Raw genomic sequence first — 18513 nt, forward strand, 5'->3', positions numbered from 1 at the left:
CTAACAATAACATATCCTGACATCATGTAAACGTTATACGTTACCCTCTCTCCCTCACTGACATGAATAAGTGTATTTCCTATTCTCAGAACCCAACACAGTTATTTAGTTCCAGTAACTTGAGTCTTGAACAAACTGAGTCATGAATACTCCTTTATCGTCTTCTCTGTTTCAGTAGGTAGTTAACATGTCCCTGGTTTCCCTCTCTCAGACGATGGCAAGCTATCCCTGGAGGAGTTCCAGTCGTACTTTGCCGACGGTATCCTCACCCCAGAGCAGATGCAGGAGCTGTTCTACTCAATTGACAGGCAGCAGACTGAGTGAGTGCGTCTTATTTGCCTCTGGGAATCCTATTCAGTCACTGCCACACAGGCGTCGGGACGTAACTGCCACACAGGCGGGACGTTTACACTTCAATGAGGATGTGTCAATATTTCATCAAGGGAGCTTAGAATCTGTACCCACTGGGCACAGAAAAATGTCGACCTGTCATTGGATTTAGGTTCAAAGTTGAGGACTTTTTGCAAATCCAATCAGTTTTCCACGTTGACTTTAATGTCGCCACATTTAATTATTTTGTTAAAATGACATGGAAACAATGTTGATTGAACCTGTTTTTACCCAGTGGGTATTTTTAGTAGTCTATTGAAGGCTCCAGGAGGGGTGAGGAGTGAAGCTTGAAGCTGAGGGTGTCCTAAAATGTACACCTGTACCCCAGCATGTTTATACACAATAGAATATAAAGACAGAGGGGGGAAAATGAAAGATAATGTAGTCAAACGATGTCCTCGTAATTGATACCGTTGGTCAGGAAAAGTAGAGGTATGAGGCTTTCTTTGAAGACAATGTGCGCATTATAAAAGAAGATACACATACTATGTAATAGACTTTTACACAATCCTTTGTTTTCTTTCTTTTTGCTCCTTTGTATCTCTAGGGAATATATCACAGGATAACAATAGTGGCTTTTCTCATGGAAATGACTTGACCTGTTGTCAAGTCAGTCAAAGGACCTAGTGGCCTCATGGGTGGAATGTTATTCATATTTTTTCCGAATTTCATAAGTGATAAACATACATTTAAAAAAACACGCAGAAAATCCGGTGTTTCTATGTCAAACGGTTTTGTTATATTTCATTCTTCTGTGATCAATATAAAATGTAATATTGGGATCAAATCTCAAAATTGAATACATATCAACTCTATATCTGGCATGGTATATAGGTGTCTTCTTTGTTTATGCCCATAACCTTGTGTGTGAAGTGTATACATTTGTTTCAAAGTAGATTTGTTTTAGACTACCAAGAAATACCTTGTGTGATCCTGATTTAGCCCACTACAGTAAAAGGTTCAAGTGGTTTGATGAGATTTCTGGTCTTCCCTGATTCCATTAATGTTTTTGTCGTCTTCTTCCTCTGCCAATTTTCATACCTCTCAGCAACCTCGACACAGACAAACTCTCAGGTATTTCTCTCTGACTCTTCTCTGTTTTTATGGACTGTTTGCTGTCGAAATGCTCTCTCAAGGCCTTTACCATAATCTAATCCCGTCTTTTACAGGATTTTAAATTACAAAGGCTATGTATATTCAATATTGTACCTGACAGCTCTTTGTATATCCACCCCCAGAATACTTCTCTCCACACCTGGGGGAATATCTGAACGTCCTTTCTGCTCTGGAGAAGCTGAACGTCGCCATCCTGAAGGCCATGGACAAAACTAAAGAGGTTTGTGGCCAATACAGTACAGCATGTCAGTGAAATGACATATTTAGATATGTGTTTCCTTACCTCGAAAATAGTCTCTGCACAAAGTGTGACTGAGATCCACACTTTGCTTTTGTTAAAACTAGCCACTGCCAATAAACGCTAATATTGCTGAATTATCTCTTTAACATTACAATCAACTGTCTGGGATTCTTAACTGCAGAACTCATTTGGTAAAAGAAACTTACTTGACCATCTCTTTCCATTACATTTCGCTGTTGTTACCGTTCGCCATTACATATGTTTCAAGCAACATATTGTTGATGTCTACTGAGACTATTAAGTGAGCAGCAAGATAATAGCCAGTTGATCCGCCTTTATCCGCTTATTGACATTTAGAAAATATCTAACCACCCCTTTCCCCAGTAGGAGTTTGCATAGGCTTTTGTTACCTTTTGAAGCGTCTCAGATTTCTCAGCTGTGACAGTGATATGACAGTATGGAAAGTGGATCTGCACAACTGAGTCCTCTTCCTCTTTCACGCTCATGCTGCAATTGAAAACAACGGGCTGTAACCTGCAGGGACCCTTCCCTAACACTTGAGCTTCAACCATGGTGGTGTAGATATTTTTATTGTGAACTGTGGTGTCTGTATGAGGACCAACATATCTCTAGTTGGACAGGTGCTGTAAATTCGGAAGTTCTTAAAGAAGAATCCCCTCCAAACCCAGCAAAGAACTTCTGGTTGGTAATTTCTGGCCTATCTTGGGTCACACCCTTTAGTTAGTATTTCAAGAGTTTAAACTACTACCAGGGTCCAAGCATGAAGTAAAGCATATAAAACCATGGCTGCCTTCTCGGTCGGGCAAAGGTGGCTGGTGACAACTTAATTGGGGAGGATGGGCTCAGAGTAATAACTGGAACAGAATAAATGGAATGGTATCAAACACATCAAACACATGGTTTCCATTTCCATTCCACTCCATTCCAGCCATTATTGTGAGCCGTCCTCCCCTCACCAGCCTCCCGGGTTAACTGGGCATTGCTTCCCAAAACTAGACATCACTTCAAAGAATCATGCTTGGTTATGAAGAAACAAACTAAAAAGAGAATTTGTAATCATATTTTTGAAGACATGAAGCAGAACGGTGTTAATTTGGTGCGATCTATATAGGATTTCTGCTCAGAGCTCATACGGAGGCAGCCTGGAGCCCTGGGTGAGCTTAGTGAAATGATTGCTCTAATAAGCACTGCGTTCAGATCAACATCAAAGAACCCCCGAGAAGACTTAATCGATACCACTGCGTACACTTCATCAGTCTCATCTAATTCTTGATATTGGGATCAGGCTAAGCTTTATCGTTCTTCAATTTCAAAAATTATAAGCGGATTGTGCTGTGAGAAGATTAAGGCAACTTGTGTGAACGGATGCAGATGTACATTATTGATTGGTCCTTGGTACAATATGCTGTGTCTCCCCATCCCCACTTTGTGCCATTTGTGTCGGTATTGCTATAGTGACACAGCAGTGTGTATGGGTGGGTTAAGGCATTATTTCCTAAACTCAGTCCTGAACCCCCCCCCCCCCATGGGTGCACATTTAGTTTTTTTTTCCCTAACACTACACAGCTGATTCAAATAATCAAAGCTTGATGATGAGTTGGTTATTCGAATCAGCTGTGTAGTTCAAGGGCAAAAAACAAAACGTTCACCCAGGGGGGACCCCAGGACAGAGTTTGGGAAACCCTGGGTTAAGGGACAGCAGTATATACAGTGCATTCGGAAAGTATTCAGTCCCCTTTACTTTTTCCACATTTTGTTATGTTACAGACTCATCTTATTTTTATTTTTTTAAGTATTACAGTATATTTTTTCCCCCCCCCTCATCAATCTACACACAATACCCCATAATGACAAAGCAAAGCCTCAAGTCTTCTTGGGTATGACACTACAAGCTTGGCACACCTATATTTGGGGAATTTCTCCCATTCAGATCCTCTCAAGCTCTGTCAGGTTGGATGTGGAGCTTCGTGTACAGCTATTTTCAGGTCTATCCAGAGATATTAGATCAGGTTCAAGTACGGGCTCTGGCTGGGCCACTCAAGGACATTCAGAGACTTGTCTGGAAGCCACTCCTGCGTTGCCTTGGCTGTGTGCTTAGGGTCATTGTCCTGTTGGAAGGTGAACCTTCACTCTGGGGTAGGTTTTAATCAAGTATCAAGCAGGTTTAAATCAAGGATCTCTCTCTGTACTTTGCTCCGTTCATCTTCCATCGATCCTGACTAGTCTCCCAGTCCCTGCCACTGAAAAACATCCTCACAGCATGATGCTGCCACCACCATGCTTCACCATAGGTGACGCTTGGAATTCAGGTCAAAGAGTTCAATCTTGGTTTCATCAGACTAGAGAATCTTGAGGTGCCTTCTGGCAAACTCCAATCGGGCTGTCATGTACCTTTTACTGAGGGGTGGCTTCCATCTGGCCACTCTACCATAAAGGTCTGATTGGTGGAGTGCTGCAGAGATGGTTGTCCTTCTGGAATGTTCTCCCATCTCCATAAAGGAACTCTCCCCCGATTGCTCAGTTTGGCCTGGCGGCCAGCTCTAGGAACTGTCTTGGAAACCTTCAATGATGCAGACATTTTTTTGGCACACTGTCTCGGAGCTCTAGGGACAATTCATTCAACCTCACCACTTGGTTTTTGCTTTGACATGCACTGTCAACTGACCAGTATAGATAGGTGTGTGCCTTTCCAAACCATGTCCAATCAATTGAATTTACCACACGTCGACTACAATACAATTGTAGAAAAGTGCTTCAACAAAGTACTGAGTAAAGGGTCTGAAAACTTATGGAAATGTGATATTTCTGTTTTTATTTTTTCCAAAAGTGCTTCCACAAAGTACTGAGTAAAATACTGATTTACATTATTTTCCAAAGGTGCTTCAACAAAGTACTGATTAAAGGGTCTGAATATTTATGTTAATGTAATATTTATATATTTTATTCGTAATACATTTGCAAACATTTCTAAAAACCTGTTTTTGCTTTGTCATTATGGGATATTGTGTGTAGATTGATGAGGAAAATGTTTGATTTAATCCATTTTAGAATAAGGCTGTAACGTAACAAAATCTGGAAAAAGGGAAGAGGTCTGAATACTTTCTGAATGCACTGTATTTGGGCTATGTAATGGGTTTGAGGGATGTGACCATGGTAACAACATGCACGCATGTGCGCACACACACACACACACACACACACACACACACACACACACACACCAGATAAAGATTGTGATCTCATCTGTGAACGGAGAATGACGTGACAATAACCAATGCTGACATGAACCCCCCCAGCACTCCTACTGTCTGACGTCAAACATACTCTAGAGATAGAGCAGCACCAGAGCTACATAGCTGGTTATCGTCTTTCTTTCTCTCCCTCTCTCTATCTACCTCTTTCTCCCTCAACCCCTCACTATATCTCTCTCTCCCCCTATCTCTTTCACCCCCTACCCCTACCTTTCCCCATCTATCCCTCTTTCTCTCTATGTAGCTATTTCTTTCTCCCCCCTCCCTATCCCCCCCCTCTCTCACACAGTCCTCCTTTGCCTTTTCCATTCCGTCATTATTCTGCCCAATGTCTGTTTTGATTCACTGCAAGGAGAAGGTATTACCTTGAGGGCTATACTGGGATCAACCTTGCCCTCCCCAGTCCTAGCTTGACTGACTTCAGGACAAACCCTATCAACACTCCTCTTTATATATCAGTACTAGTTAATATGTCTCTTCTTGGAACACTAAAGTGGGGGTGAACACTAAAGTGTGTCTCTACAGCCATGGTGTGGATAACATTCAATCAAATGCTTTCCACAGCGCTGGTCCCTATGATCTAAAAGGCAAAACTGGTCTTACAGTATATCAGCCATCCTATTAGGAGACACAGAATGTATTTTATTGATTTTATAGAAAGAGCAGCATGTATTTTATCCATGAGGAGTTACAACTGAATACTGTATAATAATTTTCTTTCTTTCAGTGCAGTGCTGAGATAAAAAGATAAAAAATAATAAATCACCCATTTTCAACAGAAAATCTGCAACTCCGAGAGAAAGAGAGATTTAGTAAAACATTTCAAACTCTTCCTTACTCCTGAAGTATACAGGATGCTGGGAGGGAGAAAGAAAACACTGGAAATGAATGGGAAAGGGGGATACCTAGTCAATTGTACAACTGAATGGTTTCAGAATAGGGAAGGAAGAGATACAAAACAATGTTTCCATAGGTTGCAATTTTAGCACACCTTCAAGGCACTGCACACTCAATTTCGATAACTCCATTTCATAGCGCCATGGGGCATTTTCAGTACCTACAAACCAATAGAATCATACAGAGATCGGTGAGAACACAGCAGGCTTTCTCAGCTAGTGAAGTGATAAAAAACATAAAAGTATCATGAAAAATAGTTTTACGATGTTACTTGTCACACACCGTTACACATGACACCTGGCACCCTGTAACATTTTCACATTAAGCACATTTAAGATCAATTTAGCTCATTTTTGGTGTGTGAAATTCCTCAAAAACGACACAGGCCGGGATTCGATTAAGTGCCGATAGTAGATTTCCAGATAGTGCTGTCAGATAGTGCTGTCAGAAGTGAATGCAAAGTAATGTATTCAAGGTTTAAAAAGGCTTGCAAAGTTTGCAATTTCCACTTTGTCAGACTTGATTTTTTCCTGCTGTAGCGGTTGGGATTCACGGTTGGGATGGCGTTCTTTGGCTTGCAAGCCTCCCCCTTTTCATCCAAACATAACGATGGTCATTATGGCCAAACAATTCTATTTTTGTTTCATCAAACCAGAGGACATTTCTCCAAAAAGTATGATCTTTGTCCCCATGTACAGTTGCAACCTGTAGTCTGGCTTTGTTTTATGGCGGTTTTGGAGCAGTGGCTTCTTCCTTGCTGAGCGGCCTTTCAGGTTATGTCAATATAGTACTCGTTTTACTGTGGATATAGATACTTTTGTACCTGTTTCCTCCAGCATCTTCACAGGGTCCTTTGCTGTTGTTCTGGGATTGATTTGCACTTTTCACACCAAAGTACATTCATCTCTTGGAGACAGAAGGCGTCTCCTTCCTGAGTGGTATGACGGCTGCGTGGTCCCATGGTGTTTATATTTGCGTACTATTGTTTGTACAGATGAACGTGGTACCTTCAGGCGTTTGGAAATTGCTCCTAAGGGTGAACCAGACTTGTGGAGGTCTTGGCTGATTTATTTTGATTTTCCAAGAATGTCAAGCAAAGAAGCATTACGTTTGAAGGTAGGCCTTGAAATACATCCACAGGTACACCTCCAATTGACTCAAATGATGTCAATTAGCCTAACAGAAGCTTCTGAAGCCATGACATCATTTCCTGGAATTTTCCAAGCTGTTTAAAGACACAGTCAACTTAGTGTAAACTTCTGACCCACTGGAATTGTGATACAGTGAATTATAAGTGAAATAATCTGTCTGTAAACAATTATTGGAAAAAGTAGTTGTGTCATTGCACAAAGTAGATGTCCTAACCGACTTGCCAACTAACAAGAAATTTGTGGAGTGGTTGAAAAAAAGAGTTTTAATGACTCCAAACTAAGTGTATGTAAACTTCCGACCTCAACTGTACAGTCAAGGCCAAAAGTTTTTAGAATGACACAAATATTAATTAAGTCTGCTGCCTCAGTTTGTATGATGGACATTTGCATATACTCCAGAATGTTATGAAGAGTGATCAGATTAATTGCAATTAATTGCAAACTCCCTTTTTGCCATGAAAATGTTCTGAATCCCCCCCCAAAAACATTTCCACTGCATTTCAGCCCTGCCACAAAAGGCCCATCTGACATCATGTCAGTGATTCTCTCGTTAACACAGGTGTGAGTGTTGACGAGGACAAGGCTGGAGATCACTCTGTCATGCTGATTGAGTTCGAATAACAGACTAACAGCTTCAAAAGGAGGGTGGTGCTTGGAATCATTGTTCTTCCTCTGTCAATCATGGTTACCTGCAAGGAAACATGTGCCGCCATCATTGTTTTGCACAAAAAGGGCTTCACGGGCAAGGATATTGCTGCCAGTAAGATTGCACCTAAAACAACCATTTATCGGATCATCAAGAACTTCAAGGAGAGCGGTTCAATTGTTGTGAAGAAGGCCTCAGGGCACCCAAGAAAGTCCAGCAAGCGCCAGGACCGTCGCCTAAAGTTGATTCAGCTGCGGGATCGGGGCACCACCAGTACAGAGCTTGCTCAGGAATGGCAGCAGGCAGGTGTGAGTGCATTTTCAAACACAGTTAGGCGAAGACTTTTGGAGGGTGGCCTGGTGTCAAGAAGGGCAGCAAAGAAGCTACTTCTCTCCAGGAAAAACATCAGGGACAGACTGATATTCTGCAAAAGGTACAGGGATCGGACTGCTGAGGATTGGGGTAAAGTCATTTTCTCTAATGAATCCCCTTTCCAATTGTTTGAGGCATCTGGAAAAAAGCGTGTCCGGAGAAGACAAGGTGAGCGCTACCATCAGTCCTGCCAACAGTAAAGCATCCTGAGACCATTCATGTGTGGGGTTGCTTCTCAAGATTTTCCTAGAGCTGGCCATTGAGCAATCGGGGTAGAAGGGTCTTCGTCAGGGAGGTGACCAAGAACCGATGGTCACTCCGAAAGAGCTCCAGAGTTCCTCTGTACTGATGGGAGAACCTTCCAGAAGGACACCCATATCTGCAGCACTCCACCAATCAGGCCTTTATGGTAGAGTGGCCAGACAGAAGCTACTCCTCAGCAAAAGGCACATGACAACCCACTTGGAGTTTGCTAAAAGCCACCTAAACGACTCTCACACCATGAGAAACAAGATTCTCTGGTCTGATGAAACCAAGATTGAACTCTGGCCTGAATGGCAAGCGTCACATCTGGAGGAAACCTGGCATCATCCCTAAGGTGAAGCATGGTGGTAGCAGGATCATACAGTGGGGATGTTTTTCAGCAACAGTGACTGGGAGACTAGTCAAGATTGAGGGAAAGATGAATGGAGCAAAGTACAAAGAGATCCTTGATGAAAACCTGCTCCAGAGCACTCAGGACCTAAGACTGGGGCGAAGGTTAACCTCCCAACAGGACAACGACCCTAAGCAACGCAGAAGTGGCTTCGGGACAAATCTTTGAATATCCTTGAGTGGTCCAGCCAGAGCCCGGACTTGAACCTGAACTAACATTTCTTGAGAGACCTGAAAAAAGCTGTGCAGTGATGCACAGAGCTTGAGAAAATCTGCAAGGAAGAATGTGTATATATTTATTATTATTATTAATAATCATTGAAATGACCATTGAATAGGATTTGTTTCATTGAAGCTTTCTTCCCACTCTACCTCCACCCCTCACCCCCTCCCTGTACAGGAATACCAGGGCTCATCAGTGTTAGGACAGTTTGTGACACGTTTCCTTCTGCGAGAGACCAACACCCAGCTGCAGTCCCTGCAGTCGTCATTAGACTGCGCTATGGAGGCCGTGGATGAGCAGAGCTGCACTGGCAGGTAGAGTAGCACCGCAACGACTATCTATGATACTCTGCGTTCTCCCTTAATCACTCTCTCACTGTGCACTGCTACTGTATTTCAGTTGGTAAAGCATAGCACAAGCTTTGGAGTTTGCAACTCCAGGATTAATTTTATTTGTAAAGCTAATTATGTGAGAAATGAAAATGTAAATGCTTTTATGTGCAAATATTGATATAATAACCATAATTTCAAAGTCAATTTGATATGTTGTGTGGTCCTCCCACACAAAGCATGCAGTTTAGGCTACAGATTAAATCAATTATGAACTTCAAAGGGAGCTTGACGCTCCTTTCCAATAAGATATTGAGGGTCTTATTCTGGTGACGTGATGATCAACGTTTGGCTGCTGTTTGACAAATAAAAATAATCTTTCTCTTTTGTCCATAATATTCTAGGTTAATATTATATATTAACCCTAGGAAGCTCTTTGCCACCTTCTCCTCCCTCCTGAATCCTCCTCCCCCCCCCCCCCCCCCCCCCCTCCTCCCTCTCTGCAGATGACTTCGTCAACCATTTTGAAAAGAAGGTCGACGACATCCGATCCTCGTTTGCTAAGTCAAACGACACCGCTGGTTCTGCTCACACTGCCCTACCCTGTGCTCTGACCTCTTTCTCCCCTCTCTCTCCAGATGAAATCTCGCGTCTTGTGACGGCCGGCCGCCCAACAACCTGCCCGCTTGACCCTATTCCCTCCTCTCTTCTCCAGACCATTTCCGGAGACCTTCTCCCTTACCTCACCTCGCTCATCAACTCATCCCTGACCGCTGGCTACGTCCCTTCCGTCTTCAAGAGAGCGAGAGTTGCACCCCTTCTGAAAAAACCTACACTCGATCCCTCCGATGTCAACAACTACAGACCAGTATCCCTTCTTTCTTTTCTCTCCAAAACTCTTGAACGTGCCGTCCTTGGCCAGCTCTCCCGCTATCTCTCTCAGAATGACCTTCTTGATCCAAATCAGTCAGGTTTCAAGACTAGTCATTCAACTGAGACTGCTCTTCTCTGTATCACGGAGGCCCTCCGCACTGCTAAAGCTAACTCTCTCTCCTCTGCTCTCATCCTTCTAGACCTATCGGCTGCCTTCGATACTGTGAACCATCAGATCCTCCTCTCCACCCTCTCCGAGTTGGGCATCTCCGGCGCGGCCCACGCTTGGATTGCGTCCTACCTGACAGGTCGCTCCTACCAGGTGGCGTGGCGAGAATCTGTCTCCTCACCACGCGCTCTCACCACTGGCATCCCCAGGGCTCTGTTCTAGGCCCTCTCCTATTCTCGCTATACACCAAGTCACTTGGCTCTGTCATAACCTCACATGGTCTCTCCTATCATTGCTATGCAGACGACACACAATTAATCTTCTCCTTTCCCCCTTCTGATGACCAGGTGGCGAATCGCATCTCTGCATGTCTGGCAGACATATCAGTGTGGATGACGGATCACCACCTCAAGCTGAACCTCGGCAAGACGGAGCTGCTCTTCCTCCCGGGAAGGACTGCCCGTTCCATGATCTCGCCATCACGGTTGACAACTCCATTGTGTCCTCCTCCCAGAGCGCTAAGAACCTTGGCGTGATCCTGGACAACACCCTGTCGTTCTCAACTAAGATCAAGGCGGTGGCCCGTTCTTGTAGGTTCATGCTCTACAACATCCGCAGAGTACGACCCTGCCTCACACAGGAAGCAGCGCAGGTCCTAATCCAGGCACTTGTCATCTCCCGTCTGGATTACTGCAACTCTCTGTTGGCTGGGCTCCCTGCCTGTGCCATTAAACCCCTACAACTCATCCAGAACGCCGCAGCCCGTCTGGTGTTCAACCTTCCCAAGTTCTCTCACGTCACCCCGCTCCTCCGCTCTCTCCACTGGCTTCCAGTTGAAGCTCGCATCCGCTACAAGACCATGGTGCTTGCCTACGGAGCTGTGAGGGGAACGGCACCTCAGTACCTCCAGGCTCTGATCAGGCCCTACACCCAAACAAGGGCACTGCGTTCATCCACCTCTGGCCTGCTCGCCTCCCTACCACTGAGGAAGTACAGTTCCCGCGCAGCCCAGTCAAAACTGTTCGCTGCTCTGGCCCCCCAATGGTGGAACAAACTCCCTCACGACGCCAGGACAGCGGAGTCAATCACCACCTTCCGGAGACACCTGAAACCCCACCTCTTTCAGGAATACCTAGGATAGGATAAAGTAATCCTTCTCACCCCCTCCCCCCTTAAACGATTTAGATGCACTATTGTAAAGTGGCTGTTCCACTGGATGTCTTAAGGTGAACGCACCAATTTGTAAGTCGCTCTGGATAAGAGCGTCTGCTAAATGACTTAAATATAATATAAATATAAATATAAATATAAATTAAATATAAATATAAATATAAATATATTCTCATCATGTAGGCTATACCCGCACTGTATCGGCGAGCTGTTGGCACTTGCCAAGACCAGAGTGGGCACATTCGCTATATAATGCAACTGTTGTTGTGACAAAACCATCATTAGTGTTGAAAATGCATTGGAAACCCATTTAGCTTGTATCTTTTATTTGGTACATGGGAATTTAACCGCAAAAGTTATTATGTGCACTACGTCATCACACACAGCCTTTTATCCGACCCAAGTCAATATGATGGAAATACATATCTGGTGGGAAAATGTGCATATTGTTTTTATGTAGATTTGTTAATATTCGCATGAAAATCTGTTGCCAATTGGATAGTAACCTAGCTAGTAACAATGATAAGGATGATACTGCTGTTGATGATGATAATAATGTTGTTGTTGATCAGGATGACGTTGATGATAATTGTGTCCACTGCAGGAAGATGATAAAGAAGCCAGAGGATCTTTCCCTCCAGAAAATCGCCAAACGCCCAGGCCGTCGCATCCAAAAGAACCTGTGTCTCTCCCCCACAGACCCTTATTCTGGCATGCTCACTACAGGTACACATTGACACCTTTGTTTTGCCTCATTCTAAGGGTCTGTTTCAATTTAAAGGTAGCAACATGTCTTTGATTGCAATTACGCATATGACCTATAGGCCTATGGCAATTTAGGAAAATATATTTAGTGCCGTTTTGAAATATGAAATTATACGATTATATTGTTTGCCACATTGACCAAAGGTTAGGTTCCCCGAAAACATAAAGATCACTTTCAGCACTTAGAGCATCTTAAGTGCATTGGTAGGCATTGAACAAACAATGATCTTATTGGTTAAGATTATCTTCATTTTTGGGGGAAATTCACCCCGGATCAGTTATTTTTCACTTCATGACACAAGCCATGTGTGTAGTGGTGATCTGACATTCTGTTTCCTTGGTTAAGGTGTCAGTGTGGAGCCAGACAACCACCACTGGAGCTCCCAGGTCAACCGCCTGCAGCAGCTGATAGACAAGCTGGAGAATGAGGTATGAGGTTCAGTGGTTAGCTGGAGTATGTGATACAAAGTTCACTATTTGTTAGCTGGATTATGGGGAAGGGAGTTCACTATTTCTGAGCTGGAGTATGGGGAAGGAAGTTCACTATTTTTTAGCTGGGGTATGGGGAACTAAGCTCACTATTTGTTAGCTGGAGTATGGGGTACGAAGTTCACTATTTGTTAGCTGGAGTATGGGGAACTAAGCTCACTATTTGTTAGCTGGAGTATGGGGAACTAAGTTCACTATTTGTTAGCTGGAGTATGGGGAACTAAGCTCACTATTTGTTAGCTGGAGTATGGGGAACTAAGATCAATATTTGTTAGCTGGAGTATGGGGAACTAAGCTCACTATTTGTTAGCTGGAGTATGGGGAACTAAGTTCACTATTTCTTAGCTGGAGTATGGGGAACTAAGTTCACTATTTGTTAGCTGGAGTATGGGGAACTAAGTTCACTATTTGTTAGCTGGAGTATGGGGAACTAAGCTCACTATTTGTTAGCTGGAGTATGGGGTACGAAGTTCACTATTTGTTAGCTGGAGTATGGGGAACTAAGCTCACTATTTGTTAGCTGGAGTATGGGGAACTAAGTTCACTATTTGTTAGCTGGAGTATGGGGAACTAAGCTCACTATTTGTTAGCTGGAGTATGGGGAACTAAGTTCACTATTTGTTAGCTGGAGTATGGGGAACTAAGTTCACTATTTGTTAGCTGGAGTATGGGGAACTAAGCTCACTATTTGTTAGCTGGAGTATGGGGAACTAAGTTCACTATTTGTTAGCTGGAGTATGGGGAACTAAGCTCACTATTTGTTAGCTGGAGTATGGGGAAGGAAGTTCACTATTTGTTAGCTGGAGTATGGGGAACTAAGTTCACTATTTGTTAGCTGGAGTATGGGGAACTAAGTTCACTATTTGTTAGCTGGAGTATGGGGAACTAAGTTCACTATTTGTTAGCTGGAGTATGGGGAACTAAGCTCACTATTTGTTAGCTGGAGTATGGGGAACTAAGCTCACTATTTGTTAGCTGGAGTATGGGGAACTAAGTTCACTATTTGTGAGCTGGAGTATGGGGAACTAAGTTCACTATTTGTTAGCTGGAGTATGGGGAACTAAGCTCACTATTTGTTAGCTGGAGTATGGGGAACTAAGCTCACTATTTGTTAGCTGGAGTATGGGGAACTAAGCTCACTATTTGTTAGCTGGAGTATGGGGAACTAAGTTCACTATTTGTTAGCTGGAGTATGGGGAACTAAGTTCACTATTTGTTAGCTGGAGTATGGGGAACTAAGCTCACTATTTGTTAGCTGGAGTATGGGGAACTAAGCTCACTATTTGTTAGCTGGAGTATGGGGAAGTAAGCTCACTATTTGTTAGCTGGAGTATGGGGAACTAAGTTCACTATTTGTTAGCTGGAGTATGGGGAACTAAGCTCACTATTTGTTAGCTGGAGTATGGGGAACTAAGCTCACTATTTGTTAGCTGCAGTATGGGGAACTAAGCTCACTATTTGTTAGCTGGAGTATGGGGAACTAAGCTCACTATTTGTTAGCTGGAGTATGGGGAACTAAGCTCACTATTTGTTAGCTGGAGTATGGGGAACTAAGCTCACTATTTGTTAGCTGGAGTATGGGGAACTAAGCTCACTATTTGTTAGCTGCAGTATGGGGAACTAAGCTCACTATTTGTTAGCTGCAGTATGGGGAACTAAGCTCACTATTTGTTAGCTGCAGTATGGGGAACTAAGCTCACTATTTGTTAGCTGCAGTATGGGGAACTAAGATCACAATTTGTTAGCTGCAGTATGGGGAACTAAGCTCACTATTTGTTAGCTGCAGTATGGGGAACTAAGCTCACTATTTGTTAGCTGCAGTATGGGGAACTAAGCTCACTATTTGTTAGCTGGAGTATGGGGAACTAAGCTCACTATTTGTTAGCTGCAGTATGAGGAACAATATTCAGGAGGCCGTGTAAGGGCTATTTGACATAGAAGGAGAGTGATGGAGTGCTGCATCAGTTGATCTGGCCTCCACAATCACCCGACCTCAACCCAATAGAGATGGTTTGGGATGAGTTGGACCGCAGAGTGAAGGAAAAGCAGCCAACAAGTGCTCAGCATATGTGGGAACTCCTTCAAGACTGTAGAATGTAGAAAATAGTAAAAATAAAGAAAAACCCTTGAATCATTCTTTATTTGAATTTTTCCTCTTGAGATTTCTGAGTATTCTGAAAACATTTTTAGCAAGGTTCAGTGGTCGTTAGCTGGAGTATGAGTACGAGGTTAAGTTGTTATACATAGATCATTCCATTTAGTCTTAATGATGTGTTGTGAGTCTCTAGTCAAACACTACCCTCACGACGCCAGGACAGCGGAGTCAATCACCACCTTCCGGAGACACCTGAAACCCCACCTCTTTAAGGAATACCTAGGATAGGATAAAGTAATCCTTCTCTCCCCCCCCTTAAAAGACCTAGATGCACTATTGTAAAGTGGCTGTTCCACTGGATGTCATAAGGTGAAAGCACCAATTTGTAAGTCGCTCTGGATAAGAGCGTCTGCTAAATGACTTAAATGTAATGTAAATGTAAATGTAAATGTAAAACTACCGTCTCTGATCAGTGCCCACTGACTCATTTATGCTTAGTCGACAATTAGCTTAAGTCACAACATCGCCCCTCCTGTTGGGAAATACTAATATTTGATAGACAATGACAACCAGCTAAAGTGCTAACTGCCAAATTCTCATCTTATTTCCCAACCTCTCAAAGCTCAATTCAACCTGCTAAAGGCCGATACAAGTGAGCGTCTGTGCGCTTGTGCGGTCCATGCATTTCTAGACCCCCGAATAGCAACAATCACAAGGCTATATAGCAGCGATTTTCTTGTTGCCTTCCATTTGTGGTAAAAGCGAAGAATCATGTTGAAAACATCATCACCACTGTTACCTAATTTCAAATAATAAATTGCATATTTTAGTAAATGCTGCATGTATGACATTTTAGGTTTGTTTGACATTACCTTGTTTTATGCCTGCCAGTTGGCTGTAGGCAACTCGACTAGCAGCTTGCTAGCTAGCTGCCTAAAAACATCAAGCATGCTAGCCTTTTAGCTTCCCACATCTTCCCCATGTGAAATAATCAGATTTATAATGAAATAATATGCCCTGGCAAGTATTCTTATACTTACCGGTGTAACATACTATAATTATCCCAGTTTGACATGCTGCTTCAATGTATTCGCTCCCATATCAGTTAAAAATAGAATGTCATAATGTTTGCTCATGGCTAGCAGCTGTTTTTACCGTTTCAAAATAGCCTAGAATCACATAGTTATTACTTCGACACAAAATACCTTTTGGGATGATTATAATAAGGCTACAATATTGATTGGTTTATTGTTTAAACACTCCAAGATTATATTTGGTTATCAAGGCAGAACTGCTTATTTGACACATAGCCTATAGTTCAGATCAAGGAACCAGGCAGGTTTGGCTCAGCTTCATTGCCTACACAACACTGTACCCACGGTAGCGTAAGGAATGATATGTTACGTTTCAATATTTGAGCAGAGAAATTCTGCGTAGCAAGCGCCGTAGGAGCTGCCCATTGTACTAAAAGGAGCCGCCCATTTTGTGACGAAAAACGACATTGCAACACTGTGCTATGCTCCAAATTGTCAGTTTGCTTAGGGTCTGTTTCTCGCTTTAGGGAAATATAATATACATACAGTATATCAATCCATTTCATATCAAAGGCAATGCTCTGTGACGTACTGTTACTAGAAGTTCATACTTGAGCTTGATTTGGTCAGGCTCGTTCTGTTACAGCATTTCTTTTCATGACTGACTGAAATATGTATGCCTCCATTTGCAGAGTCCACATCTGGAACCACTCAAAGAGGACACTTTAGCCGGAACATATAACTCGGTGAGTCCAACTCGGATGACCACTTCCTTTTAGATTTGGAAAAGTAAGGTTTCAATGTCTATCAAAAAGTTTCTTCTGTCTGGTGCACAATGAATATAACCCAGATGCCACTGGCCTGAACTATTTTCCCCTCTTTCCTTCTCAACAGAACATCCTGCTGGTGCAGAGACAGATGTCTGTGAAGGACAAAGACGCAGAGGAGTTCCAGCAGGCTCTGAAGATCTACACAGAAGCCACAGCCTGCCAGACTAACAATATGCAGTAGGTCTCTCTTCTACATTGAATACATTGCCCATTGTTTTCAATTAGGATTTTACCTATTGTGAATGTAGCCGCTTTTCCTGGCTAATCACCCTAATCCTGTAGCTACTCTGGATTTTGTGAACACACTTTGGCTGTTTATTTTAATTTTATTTTTATTTAACCAGGTAGGCAAGTTGAGAACAAGTTCTCAATTACAATTGCGACCTGGCCAAGATAAAGCAAAGCAGTTCGAAAGATACAACGACACAGAGTTACACATGGAGTAAAACAAACATACAGTCAATAATACAGTATAAACAAGTCTATATACAATGTGAGCAAATGAGGTGAGAAGGGAGGTAAAGGCAAAAAAAGGCCATGGTGGCAAAGTAAATACAATATAGCAAGTGGAATGATAGTTTTGCAATGGAAGAATGTGCAAAGTAGAAATAAAAATAATGGGGTGCAAAGGAGCAAAATAAATTAATTAATTAAATACAGTTGGGAAAGAGGTAGTTGTTTGGGCTAAATTATAGGTGGGCTATGTACAGGTGCAGTAATCTGTAAGATGCTCAGACAGTTGGTGCTTAAAGCTAGTGAGGGAGATAAGTGTTTCCAGTTTCAGAGATTTTTGTAGTTCGTTCCAGTCATTGCTGTATTTCAATACTAAAAAGGGACTTTCTTTCCATCATAACTATTGTTTTGCAATACTGTCAAATAGGTGACAATAGTTCAGACTTTTCTGATAAAGAGTACAGACCCTACTACAAGGAACTATGGCACTACTACAGGGAACTACAAATGTTTGTCATCAAAATGCCAATTTCATTTGCAATATACTTGTGACTTCCTTATCCCACAGTGTGTCTGTCCAGACTCTTCCAGAGAGATCCTGCTTCATCATGTACGAGTTCTGGCAAGACCGTCTCTCCTGGATGAGGTACATAAATATAAAAAAAAGGTTTATTTTGGCTGTCCCCATAGAAGAACCCTTTGAATAACCCTTTTTGGTTCTAGGAAGAACCATTTTGGTTCTGGGTTCAATGTAGAACCCTTTCCACAGAGGGTTTTACCTGGAACCAAAAAGGGTTCTCCTATGGGGACAGCCGAAGAAACCCTTTTTTTCTAAGAGTGTAGTCCCAACAGTTTCAAATGAATTGACTGAATGAAAATGGATTTGCACCCAGATATAGCCATTCAGAATTCTTCCAAATTCAGTTTTCCTACTAAATGCCTTGATTAAGATGGGATGTTGCAATGCTGTTGGACTTAAAGACATTCTACAAAGCCTTATTGACGGTATGACAAAGCACCGACAGTCCAGGGCCACCCATTGACTCCTCTGTCCCCGCTCTCCATCCCTTCCTCCTACAGTTACCTGCAGTCCCCCATCAGCAAGACATTCCAGCGCTGTATCATTGACGTACTGGAGGACCCTGAAATGGTTGCCACCATGCTCCTCCCAGGTAAGTGTCATGTGGGGGGTGGATTTTTGGGAGTGGATGAGGTAGGGATGGGTGAAAGGAGAGATAAGGAATGCCTCTGGGAGCTCAGAGGGACAAAGACTCAAACCCACTGGAGAGGATGTGGTAATGCATACCGTTTTTTGATGTTCATATAGTATATTGTTGTCCATAG

The 18513-nt window shown here is 42.8% G+C and overlaps 1 protein-coding gene across 1 annotated transcript in view; it reads left to right on the forward strand.

Moving 5' to 3' along the window:
* LOC115132100 (N-terminal EF-hand calcium-binding protein 1-like) overlaps positions 1-18513 on the forward strand; it is a 38757-nt gene that overhangs the window by 18310 nt on the left and 1934 nt on the right. Inside the window, exons 3-12 of the mRNA XM_029664354.2 lie at positions 212-320; positions 1439-1464; positions 1629-1726; positions 9140-9276; positions 12108-12229; positions 12615-12697; positions 16579-16632; positions 16781-16893; positions 17738-17815; positions 18250-18341. Coding sequence (XP_029520214.2) covers positions 212-320; positions 1439-1464; positions 1629-1726; positions 9140-9276; positions 12108-12229; positions 12615-12697; positions 16579-16632; positions 16781-16893; positions 17738-17815; positions 18250-18341 — 912 coding nt within the window. The remainder of the gene's footprint in view (positions 1-211; positions 321-1438; positions 1465-1628; positions 1727-9139; positions 9277-12107; positions 12230-12614; positions 12698-16578; positions 16633-16780; positions 16894-17737; positions 17816-18249; positions 18342-18513) is intronic.

The sequence above is a fragment of the Oncorhynchus nerka genome, linkage group LG7 (assembly GCF_034236695.1).
Source record: "Oncorhynchus nerka isolate Pitt River linkage group LG7, Oner_Uvic_2.0, whole genome shotgun sequence".
NCBI lineage: Eukaryota > Metazoa > Chordata > Actinopteri > Salmoniformes > Salmonidae > Oncorhynchus > Oncorhynchus nerka.